Source organism: Priapulus caudatus, unplaced genomic scaffold (genome assembly GCF_000485595.1).
Source record: "Priapulus caudatus unplaced genomic scaffold, Priapulus_caudatus-5.0.1 Scaffold97, whole genome shotgun sequence".
NCBI classification, from domain to species: Eukaryota; Metazoa; Priapulida; class Priapulimorpha; order Priapulimorphida; family Priapulidae; genus Priapulus; species Priapulus caudatus.
The window spans coordinates 500,350-513,685 of NW_014577158.1; the positions used below are offsets into that span (position 1 = coordinate 500,350).

Genomic DNA, 13,336 nt, shown 5'->3' on the forward strand with positions numbered 1-13,336 from the left:
TTGCCATTTTCTATGAGAATGTCAATATTTTATGTCGAGGTTAAATCAAAGTATGCCAAATGACACATTACATATAAACAAGTACCTACATTATAAAATGGGTATTTTCACAAGCATTCCCTGCTTTGATTTTTGTTTGTTATTATTACAGCTATTCAAATAGTTCTGTCCATTTTGACAAGAAAAGTACACCTTACTCCCCCCTCAAATTTTTATTAGGTTTTTTGCATCGATCTCAAGAATGACCAAAATGAAAACCAAAACCCAGAAATCTGTGAATCCGCGGAAAATTCTCATGCCTGCAGGTCGCATGCCTGCAGGTCGCATGACACGCGGTGGTCACTACGTAATGACTCCCGGTACTTACTAATACCACCCCATAATGCTTTGCGCCGGAAAGGACAAAAAAACATGGAAATGTGAAAAGAAACCTGGAAACGGTTCTTCGCGGTCGCTTGAGGGTGCTACGAGTGAACAAAACGGTACTAGATTTTATTTTATTTTATTAACATTACTTTTTTGTGAAGATTTTTTTTATATTATCAGAAATCATAACTAGTAAATATTAATAAATAATATCGATGCATAGGATTACGATAAGGACACTAATAGCGATCTTGGACTTGTTTTAAAGGTCAGAAATAAGTGAATAGAATGCCGAGTAAACAAATATATATTGCTGAATACTTGCGAAGTTAGGCTGGTGGTGCATAAGAAGCAATGCAAACAGATATCACTAGCCTTTTAATGGTAGGGACTGGACACTACCTTAATTAGGCAGTCCATGTTGGGTTGGGTGTAGCAGGAACACTGTTCACGTGCTTTGGCTATCAAAACCCTAGATTCAATGACTCTCGCCATTGGATTGATTACGATTTGAGATTGATGTGATAAAATGGAGCAAGCGTAACAGGAGCAGAAATAAATTCCGACTCGTCTCTCCTGGTGCAGAGCATTACGGGTAATTTAAGCACCGGGAGGGGGGGGGGGATATAGTGCCTACTGCGACACCTGAGCTGTCACCGCGCCCTTCTAGCTCGAGATTATTAATTGCATAGAGCGAGGCGGCGAGCGATATCGTCGGATACGGATACGCGCATATCTGCAGTTCCGCCGACTTTACGTCGCATAGCACCCAACCGCCGCCGCTGCCACCGCACGTCTGCGTCTGTTTGCCAAGCGTCTAGACGGAATGTCTGCCGAGCCAGAGGTCGGACGGAATTTCTTTTAAACGGACGCGCTTTCAGAGCCAGCGTCTTTTACAAAGCCGGTAGTTGAAGATAGGAGAGCGATAGGAAGTTGTGATATCTAGTGAAGGACAGATACCTGAGATAGTTTTATGTTCCAACTTTTTTTAAATCAACGCGCTTTTCAGAACCAGTGCGTGTCTTTTACAAAGCCTGTGGTTGAAGACTTTTAGAAGCGATTTTTAATTTTTTCCCTTACTTTCACGTATATTTTTGCCCATTTTTTTTTCTTATATAATTTTATATAATTGTATAACATTTATACTGTATATATATCTATATTATCCTGATATTATATATAATAATTGTATATCTTTTTAATTTTGTAGGCCTACTACTCGATACCAATCCTGAGATTTTCCGCTCCCAATTCTTTCTGTTTGTAGTCAAAAATACCAACATTACGAAATTCAATATCGCACGCCCGTTGCACAACTGTCATTAAACATATGAACGCACCTGCAGAATTCACACGGCAGCGCATAAATTATGCATCTCCCCACACAGGTGCGACAATGCCATGCGGCACACGCGGCTAATAACCCATCAATCCCCACGAGCGTTTATTTTACAACCGGAACGTAATTAATATTTGCCCATGGCTCAGAAAAATGAGTATTCCATCACTGCATTACTGCGTTACTGCGCTTAAACTGAGAACAGCAGTTGTTAAGGCTGGAATTAAATTTCAGGCGAGGTGTGGGTGTGTGTGTGTGTGACTGTGTGTGCGTGCTCATGCCTGTGTCTGTGCCACACACACACACACACACACACACACACGCACGCACGCACGCACATCTAGAGACGTGCATCGAAGTGAAGACATGATTCACACTACCCTAGGTAGTGACAACACGTGAAGATAACGACGACTTAACAACACACTCACCTTCCTAATATCTCCAACAGCTCCCCAACGCCGTTAAAATGCTCCGTCTCGTATATAAATCTTCAAAGAGGGGAAATAAAAACAGGCATTAATACAGAATCTCGTAAACATAAATCTCCGAGAGACACGAAGAAATTGACTGACACGCGAGCTTCGAACGTTAGACGTTCAGATGCATTATTAATACAGAGTCTCACGTATAAATCTTTTAGCGAAGAATAAATACAAGTATTAACGCAGAAAGCGAGCCGAGGGGTTGACTAACGCCAGCCACTAGAGCGCCATATGCACAATCTTTCCTTTAAGTATCCGCAAACAAGCAAAAGTTGTAGAGACTGCGCAATTGATATGTATATATATATATATATATATATATATATATATATGTGAACTGGACAGCCCACCGGCCATCACCTCTCACAGTGATGCTTTCAGACAAGGTCACTATCACAAGGCCACATCATTCAACGAAGAATCGAAATTAAACTTATCACAACGATTCGCATCGTAACGATGTCGCACCTCCTCATCGTAACGACCCCCCACCCACCCCTCGAGCACGACTCCACTTCCAATCGACCAACATGGCGGCCGAGTGACATCCGGTAACACCCCACGACGCGCCACCCAGTTACAACACACAGACTCGCGGTTCGCGCGCGCGCGCACCCCACTGAACGATTCCGCTAGACAATGCCGCAAGTCAACACCCCAAAGTCGGACGGTACGCACCTCAAAAATATGTTATTGATCTGTTTACGGATGTACGCTCGTAGACCGAGGAACTTGCCGTATATCCGATGCAGGACCGTCTTGAGGAAGTCCCGCTCTCGTGGGTCCTCGCTGTCAAACAGCTCCAGCAACTGTAACACAGAGTTTCAGCATGAGGGGAGGAGAGGGAGGGGAGGAGAGGGAGGAAGGGAAGAAGCTCTCGTGGGTCCTCGCTGTCAAACAGCTCCAGCAACTGTAACACAGAGAGTTCCAGCATGAGGGGAGGAAGGAGGGGAGGAGAGGGAGAGGAGGAGAGGGAGGGGAGGAGAGGGAGGGGAGGAGAGGGAGGAAGGGAAGAAGCTCTCGTGGGTCCTCGCTGTCAAACAGCTCCAGCAACTGTAACAGAGAGTTCCAGCATGAGGGGAGGAGGGAGGGGAGGAGGAAGGGGAGGAGAGGGAGAGGAGGGAGGGGAGGATATGGAAGAAAGAGAGGAAGGGAGGAAGTGAAGATGGAGAGATGGATAAAAATAACAACGAGTATACAGTGAAGAGTGAATGGAAAGTGTAGTTTTGTTAGCATATTGACATAACCCCCTTCCAAAATTAGATAGGGAGAGGGGCAATAACAGAGAAAGAGCAATAACGGAGTAAATAGGAAGTGTAGTTTCACATAAGATTAAATTCGTTGCAACTTTATATGTGATTAATGCAAGATAACGTGAGCAATAGAAGATTAAATTAACTACCACCTAATGCTAGATTAACCCAATATTAACAGAATTACCACTTAAATCTGGATTAATGCAAGACTAAACGATTAACCCAAGATAAATTTAATTACCACTAAAAGCTAGGCTAATGCAAGATTAACTGATTGATCACCTCTATTACTCACTCGATAGTATTATCTCATTAGTTACTCGCTACTATTAGTAATGATGAAATAGCAAGCAGTAATATAGAAACTGGAAAGTGATTACAAAATGCTCAAGACTAACTGAATTACAATGGTTTTATATAGTTGAATATGAATTATAGGCAAGACAGAAAATTTTACTACGAATTGGAATTTGATGGAGATAATGTAGACAAACTCACCTGCAGTACAAATTTCTGATCGATATATTTCTTTCCTATGCTAGGTTGGAAGTCTGGTGATTCAAGAAACCTCAAGAAAAACTCATACACTATCTGCAAAAAGAAAGGTAGAAAGAATGGTTTAATTCGAGGCTATTCCATCAAAACAATGTACATATATACAGTCAGTAACATACAAAGAATGCGAACATTGGCAGATCAATAACAATGCAATATGACAAGTGACATAGAGAATATGAATTAAACATTGTTTCCTTTATGGTGGCACTCGGCAGAGATGCAAATATCTGCACATATGTTCCAATCTAAGTATGATAGTTCTCTGCAGGGACACAAATCTCTACATATAGGGTCAAGAATTCCATCATAAGAATGCAGACCTTGTGTTTTAAGGTGCGCGATCGCGCTCGCGCGCCATCGCGCGCCTCGATTGATTACGAGAAGTGCGAAAAAACGCGCACCTAAGCATTATCAAAACGCACACCTTTTTTTCCCTTTTTATTTGTGTTTTATTTTTCATTAATTCAACTTATAAACTCGAAGATAAACGCAAATGGTTGTAAACATCACAGACATTGCCGGAAGTCGGTTTACATGTTTATAACGACAGTCGCAAAGCGCTCTAGAATGACGAATGTGATTGGTTGTATTTTTAGATAAAGTTTTAATAGTCTACTTTGAAAAATTGAGTGTTGTTCTTTTTGACTAAACATGCTAAATGTGTGATTCAAGTTATCCCACATGTCCAAGAACTGATATTTTGTTAGATGGAAAAAAAATCACCTAAAAAATGTCAAAAATTAATAGTACAATGGCAGAGCTAATTTTTAGCCCAAAATGCTTGGAAATGGCATTTCATTGAGTTAGTTTCAAATTTTTCCGGGGCGGGGGCATAGCACCGAACACCCCTAGTTTGCTCGTGGACCTGGCGGCACTCCGATGCAAATCACACACCTCGGCGAGCCAAAGGTGTGCGATTTTTCACCTCGCCTGCTTTTTTCCAAAACACAAGGACTGAGAATGATAACCCTCTGCACGGATGAAGCAAGTCTCCTCGCTCGAGTCATGCATTCAGGAGACATGCTTGAATCCACACACACGTGCGTGTGCTGAAAAACACACTGACAGAAGAACGACGGAGGGAGAAATGTTTATTAACATTCCAAAATTTGTCAGTAACCCGGGAGACGGTACAGTGATTTACGAAGAATTAGGTAATAGTAGGCAGTTGCGCGTTTCAGAGCTCCGATTTTCGTGCAGGTAATTTGTTGCACAGTTGATGAATAGAGCTTAAAATGACAGCGTTGCAGTAAATCTGTAATCCGTGCATACGACAAACAACATAGATGGTAAATTCAGAGCGGTAGATCGTGCACTTGTTGCCGATACGTTGAAAATACCATTCGTCTGTGGCACGCTGTTTGAACAACGCCGTGCATTCGTTGAATGTCATGTTTGTTGCACACTTGTTGCACAACATTTGCCATAACTGTTGCACGATGTTGCATGGTGTCGCGACTGCGTTGTTACCTGCATGTGCGGCCAAGAAGCCTCAACGTTGGATCGTCCTCCTCTGGATCATACTCCGGGTTTTCACTAGGTGGCAATGTTCGAAACATGTTGTGTGAGACCTGCAACGACGTGACAATACGACCGCTGGATCGACAGCTGGTTAAGCCGTGCACGCCACGCTCGCGATTCAAGCCCTTGTATTTATATACTATTATTATTATGTTGTTGTTGTGTTGTTATTATTATTAACATTTAATATAATTAAGGCATTCTTATATCTAACTGTTGACAAAAACATGCCGTTCACGACGTTAAGTATTGTGCGCTGCTGTTATTGCTGCTGTTTTGTTGTTGTCACTGTCGTTGTCGTCGCGGCTGCTGTTTGGTGCACAACCACTGCCAGACACAGCAGTCGCGCCCCTTACCACCACCGCGACCACCTCACCCCTCGCTGTTAGGACCCGCTGCCATGCCCCTCATAAGTCGCGCTGGCGCTCCCTCGCGACCCCTTATCACTACTGCAACCTATCCACCACTGTGACACGCCATCTCACCCCTTGCGACGACGACCCGCCACCTACTATGCGCACGACTCCGGGCGCCACCTACCATCGCACGACCTCCGGTAGAGCGGCTCGGTGAGCACGCCGCGGTTGGCGCGTGATGTAGTCGACGAGCTCGTGAGGCAGGCGCGCTTCACCTCCTTGCTCTTCAGGTCGGCCGACCGGGTCCATGAAGTCCGAACACCATGCAGCACTGCTGCAGCTTCTTCGCAAACAGGTCGGCGCTGCGTCCGACGGCGGCACATCTGCAACGACGCGAGGCGGGTGTTAGTCTGAGACTTCACGATGTAAGCAGGAGGCAGTACATAAGAATACATGTTTCAATTGTTCAAACGCTCCGACGGCGGCACATCTGCAACGACGCGAGGCGGGGGTTAGTCTGAGACTTCATGATGTAAACAGGAGGGAGTACATAAGAATACGTTTCAATTGTTCTAACGCACAGACGGCGGCTCATCTGCAACGACGCGACGCGGGGGTTAGTCGAGTCTTCACGATGGATCCTCGAGAATGAAACTACATTCATACTGTTCATATCGTTCAATATACGATGGAAACAGGAGTACATAAGAATACATGTTCCCATTGTTCTATTGCTCCAACGGCGGCACATCTGCAATGATGCGAGGCGACGAGAGGGTTAGTCGGCATTACGATGAAACCACGAGAGTCAAAGTACGGTCATATTGTAATTTGTTCATAATGTTCGATACGTTGGAAGTGGGAGCACGTAATGATACATGTTTCCATTGTTCTAACGCTCCGATGGAGGCACATCTGCTACGAGGTGATGCAGGGGTTAGTCTGAGGCTTTACGATGTAAGCGGTAGAATGAGAGAGTACTAGGTGTTCTTATCGTTCAATAAAATGCGAAGGGGGAGTACATAACAATACATATTCCCATTGTTCTAACGCAACAAGGCAGTGCAGGGGGTTAGTCGAGTCTTTATGATGTAAACGGGATAATGAAAGAGTACTAGATGTTCATATCGTTCATATCGTTCAATAAAATGTGAAGGAAGCGAGAGTACATGAGAATACATGTTCCCATTGTTCTAACACAATAAGGCGGTGCAAGGGGTTAGTTGGACATTACGATGGAACCACGAGAATGAAAGAGTACTAGATGTTCATATGTTCGTATCGTTCAATACGATGGAAGTGGGAGTACATAAGAATACAGGTTCCTAACTGTTTCAACGTCCTGATGGCGGCACATCCAATAACACATGTCGGGGGAGGGGATAGTCGGTGAGACGATGGAAGCATGAGAATGAAACAGTACTAAACGTTTCTAACGTTATAACGCAGAAGCAAGGGTTAGTCAACGGCGTTACGACGAAAGCGAAAGTACATAAATTAATGACACATGTTCATATTGTTCCAATAGTGCACAACTGCACCGACGCTGAGCGGGGGTTAGTGGAATGATGGAACCACGAGAACGAAAGAGTACATGTTCACACTGTTCATTTCGCCCATATATTTCGATAGTAGATAGTTTACTGTGCATCACTATGCACGCGGTTTCATCAGTGTCACGACGAAACCACGTCATCATCAGTGTCACGACGAAACCACGAAAATGAAAGAGTACATGTTCATATCATTCCTATTAGCTTATAGTAGATAGTCGACTGCGCATCACGGAATAACACTAACATGGAATACTGTAACGCAGCATCGAGACGACGTGGATACTTCCGGTAATCGCTTGACGATCCGCGAATCACGGTACGACAAACATCGCATGTACGCCGAGCATTGCGGATGATCTTCACCCACCCATGCTCGCACACAGCTTTACTGCTGCATCAACATAGCATGACTGCTATTTCAGTATAGCATGACAATAACGTTTATATAACATTGCTGCTGCCTCAACATAGCATGACTGCTATTTCAGTATAGCATGACAATAACGTTTATATAACATTACTGCTGCCTCAACATAGCGTGACTGCTATTTCAGTATAGCATGACAACAACTTTAATATAGCATTGCTGCTGTTTCTATATAGCACGACAACAACTTTATATATATGCATTGCTGCTGTTTCTCTATATAGCTAACGACAACCAACTTTAACTATATAGCATTGTGGCTGTTTCTTATAGCACGACAACAACTTATCATATAGCATTGGCTGGCTTGTTCTATATAAGGCGGACTAACAACTTTAATATAGCATTGCTGCCGTGTTTCTATATAGTACGACAACAACTTTTAATATAGCATTGCATTCGCTGTTTCTTATAGGCAACAATCTTTAATATAGCATTGCTGTGTTTCATGATAGGCACGACAATCAACTTTAATATAGCATTGCTGGCTGTTTCTATATAAGACGACAACCAACTTTAATATAGCACTGGGCTGGCTGTTTCTAATATAGAGCCGACAACAACTTAACTATAGGCATTGCTGCCTGGTTTCTATATAGCACGCAACAAAGCTTTAATATAGCATTGCTGCTGTTTCTATATAGCACGACACAACTTTTATATAGGCATTGCTGCTGTTCATAGGTAGGACACGACAACACTTTAATATAGCATTGCTGCTGTTTTCTATATACACACAACAACTTTAATATAGCATTGCTGCTGTTTCTATATATGCAGCGACAACAAAATTTAATATAGGCAAATTGCTGCTGTTTCTATATAAGTCACGGAACAACAACTTTAAATATAAGGATTGGCTGCTGTTTCTCATATAGCACGAAACAACTTTAATTATAGCATTGGCTGCTTTTTCTATAAGCGACAACAACATTTAATATAGCATTGGCTGCTGTTTCTATATAGAGCGAACAACAACTTTAATATAGCATTGCTGCTGTTTCTATATATATAGCACGACAACACTTTAATATAGCAATTGCTGCTGTTTCTATATAAGACGAACAACAAACTTTAATATAGCATTGCTTGGCTGTTCTATATAGTACGACAACCAACTTTAAATATAGCATTGCTGCTGTTTCTAATTAGGCACGACAACAACTTTAATTATTAGCATGTGGCTGCTGTATTCATTCTATAATCAGACAAACCAACTTTAAGATAGCATTGGGCTGCTGTTTTCTATATAGCGCGACAAGCAACTTAATATAGCAATTGCTGCTGTTTCTTTATTATACACGACAACAACTTTAATATAGCAAATTGCGCTGTATTCTATATAGCACGACAACAACTTTAATATAGCATTGCTGCTTGTTTATATCATAGCACGACAACAGACTTTAATCTAGCATTGCTGCTGTTTTCTATATAGCACGACAACAATTTAATATAGCTGCTGCGTTTGCTAATAATAGCACGACAACACAGACTGTTTAATATAGCATTGGCTGCTGTTTTCTATATAGCAGCGACAACAACTTTAATATAGCATTTGCTGCTGTTTCTATTAAGACGACAAACAACTTTGAATATAGGCCCTGCTGGGCTGTTTTCTATATAGCACGAACAACAACTTTAATATAGCACTTGCTGCTGTTCTAAATATAGGCCAGCGGACAACAACTTTAATATAGGCATTGCTTGGCTGTTTCTATATGCACCGAAATTTAATATACGATTGTGCGTTCTATATAGCACGAACAACACTTTAATATAGCATGCTGCTGTTTCTATACTAGGCACGACAACAACTTTTAAATAGGCATTCTGCTGCGTTTCTATATAGCAACGAGAACAACTTTAATATAGTTGCTCGCTGTTTCTATATAAAGACAAATACTTTAATATACGCATTGCTGCTGTTCTATATAGCACGACAACCAACTTTAAAATATCGCATTGGCTGCTGTTTCTATATAGCACGACAACACTTTAATATAGCATTGCTGCTGTTTCTATATAGCACGACAACAACTTTAATATAGCATTGCTGCTGTTTCTCACCTATAGGCTTGAACAACAACTTTAAATATAGCATTGCTGCTGTTTCTAATAATAGGCACGACAAACAACGTTTAATATAGCATTGCTGCTGTTTCTATATGAGCACACAACAACTTAATAATAGCATTGCTGCTGTTTCTATATAGCACACAACAACTTTAATATAGCATTGGCTGCTGTTTCTATATAGCTGACAACAACTTTAATATAGCATTGTGGCTGTTTCTATATAGCACGACAACAGACTTTAATATAGCATTGCTCGCTTGTTTCTATATAGCGACAACGAACTTTAATATAGGCATTGCTGGGCTGTTTCAATATCAACAACTGACAACAAAACTTTATATAGCATGCTGCTTGTTCTAAATATAGCACACAGACAACTTAATATAGGCATTGCTGCTGTTTTCTATATAGCTTTGACAACAACTTTAATATAGATTGCTGCTGTTTCTATATACGCACCGACAACAACTTTAAATATAGCATTGCTGAGCTGTTTCTAGTATAGGCACGAAACAACAACCTTTAATATATGCATTGCTGCTGTTTAATATATAGCACGAGCAACAGCACTTTAATATAGCATTGCTGTGCTGTTTCTATATAGCTACGACAACAACTTAATAGTAGGCATCTGCTGCTGTTTCTATATAGCACGACAACGAACTTTAATATAGCATTGCTGGCTGTTTCTATATAGGCAACGACAACAACTTTATATAGCATTGCATGCTGTTCTATATAGCATCGACAACACAACTTTAATATATGCATTGCCTGCTGTTTCTATATAGGGCGACCAACAAACTTTAATATAGGCACTGCTGGCTGTTTTCTATATAGCACTGGACAACAACCCTTTAATATAGGCATTGGCTGCTTGTTTCATATATGAGGCACGCACAACAACGTTAATATAGCATTGCTGGCTTGTTTTATATCGGACGACAACAACTTAAATATAGCACCTGCTGCTGTTTTCTATATAGCTTTGAGCAGACAACTTTAATTAGTAGCATTGCTGCATGTTTCTAATATAGCCACGACAACCACGTTTTAATATAGGCATTGCTGCTGTTCTATATAGCTTGACAACAACTTGTAGGATATAGCATGTTTGCTGCTGTTTCTATATAGGACGGGACAAACGACTTAATATAGCATTGCTGCTCGTTTCTATGAGTAGCGACGCAAACAATCTTAATCTAGCGCATTGCTGTTGTTGTCTATACGACAGACGAGACCAAACTTTAATATAGCACTGCTGGCTGTTCTATATAGCAGCGACAACAACTTTAATATACATTGCTGCTGTTTTCTATAATAAGACGTGGGACAAACAAAAACTCTTAATATAGGGAATTGCTGCTGTTTCTATATAGCAACGGACAACAATTTAATGCTGAGCATTGCTGCTGTTTCTTATAATTGGGCCACGACAACAACTTTATATAGCATTGGCTGCTGGTTGCTAATATAGCACGGAGCAGGGACGAACAGCTTTAGGATAGTACCGAGCGACGTGCTCGGCTGTAGTTCCGTAATAAGCACGACAACAACTTTAATATAGCATTGCTGCTGTTTCTATATAGGACGACAACAACTTTAATATAGCACTGCTGCTGTTTCTATATAGCTTGACAACAACTTTAATATAGCATTGCTGCTGTTTCTATATAAGACGACAACAACTTTATATAGCATTGCTCTGTTCTATATAGCACGACAACAACTTTAATATATATGCATTGCTGCTGTTCTATATAGCACGACAACAAACTTTAATTTATATAGCATTGCTGCTGTTTCTATATAGCTTTGACAACGAACTTTAAATAATAGCATCTGGCTGCTGTTTCTAATATAGCAGCGACAACAACTTTAATACATGCTGCTGTTTCTATATACACGAGCAACAACTTTAATATAGCATATGCTGCTGTTTCTATATAGCACGACAACAACTTTAATATAGCATTGCTGCTGTTTCTATATAGCACGACAACAACTTTAATATAGCATTGCTGCTGTTTCTATATAGCACGACAACAACTTTAATATAGCATTGCTGCTGTTTCTATATAACACGACAACAACTTTAAATATAGGCATCTGCGGTGTTTCTATTATAGCACGACATAAACTTTTAATATAGCGTTGGCTGCTGTTTCTATAATACACGACAAACAACCTTTAATATAGCAATTGCTTGCTGTTTCTAATTATAGCACGACAACAACTTTAAATATAGCATTGCTGCATGTTTCTATAGTAGCACGACAACAACTTTAATATAGCATTGCGCTTGGGTGTTTCATATATGCACGACAAAACTTTGAATAAATAGCATTGGCCTGCTGTTTCTATATAGCATGACAACAAACTTTAATATAGCATTGCTGTTTTGTCTGTTTCTATATAGCAGGCGACAACAACTTTAATATACATTGGCTGCTGTTTCTGATATAGCACGAGCAACAATTTAATATAGCATTGCGCCGTTTCTATATAGTTGAACAACAACTTTAATATAGCATTGCTGCTGTTTTCTTATATAGCAGACAAAACTTTAAATAATAGCATTGCTGCTGATTTCTATATGGCGACGACAGCACAACTTTAAATATACGCGCCATTGCTGGCTGTTTCTATATAGGCACGACAACAACTTTAATATAGGCATCTGCTGGCTGTTTCTATATAGCACTGACAACAAACTTTAATATAGGCATGCTTGCTGTTTCATATTAGCAGCGACAACAACTTAATATAGGACGCGGGGAGGTGGGTGGCCTGCGCTGTTTGCTATACGGTAGGGCACGACAAACAACTTTAATATAGCATTGCTGCTGTTTCTATATAAGACGACAACAACTTTAATATAGCATTGCTGCTGTTTCTATATAGCACGACAACAACTTTAATATAGCATTGCTGCGTGTACTATATAGCCGACGAACAACTGTTAATATAGCAATTGCTGAGCTGTTCTTCTATATACGGACGACAGACAACTTTAGATATAGCACGCTGCTGTTGGTCTATATATGGCTTGACAACAACTTTAATTATAGCCATTGCTCGCTGTTTTGCTATATAGCACGACAAACAACTTTACTGATAGCAATTGCTGCTGTTCTCTATATCGCTTGACAACAACCTTTAAGTATGCAGTTCGGGCGGGCTAGGTTCTATATAGGCAGCGACACCCGGACAACGTAGTGAATATAGCATTGGCTGCTGTTTGGCTATATAGGAGGCGAGTAGGCCATACAACGGAGTGAAGGCTGCAGCAATTGTTACCGTTGCAACTATATCGTCTCTAAGAAAATCCTTTGTTAGCTTTTTTCCGCAGAAATTCGGCACTAGTGCAAGTAATTTGCGGAGGGCGTCCAC

General features: G+C 40.9%; 1 protein-coding gene across 1 annotated transcript in view; it reads right to left on the bottom strand.

Annotated features, from left to right (window-relative positions):
- LOC106805042 (serine/threonine-protein phosphatase 2A 56 kDa regulatory subunit epsilon isoform-like) overlaps positions 1-13,336 on the bottom strand; it is a gene marked incomplete in the record, with an annotated part of 59,909 nt that overhangs the window by 14,241 nt on the left and 32,332 nt on the right. Inside the window, 3 exon segments of the mRNA XM_014806511.1 lie at positions 2,137-2,196; positions 2,869-2,999; positions 3,945-4,037. Coding sequence (XP_014661997.1) covers positions 2,137-2,196; positions 2,869-2,999; positions 3,945-4,037 — 284 coding nt within the window.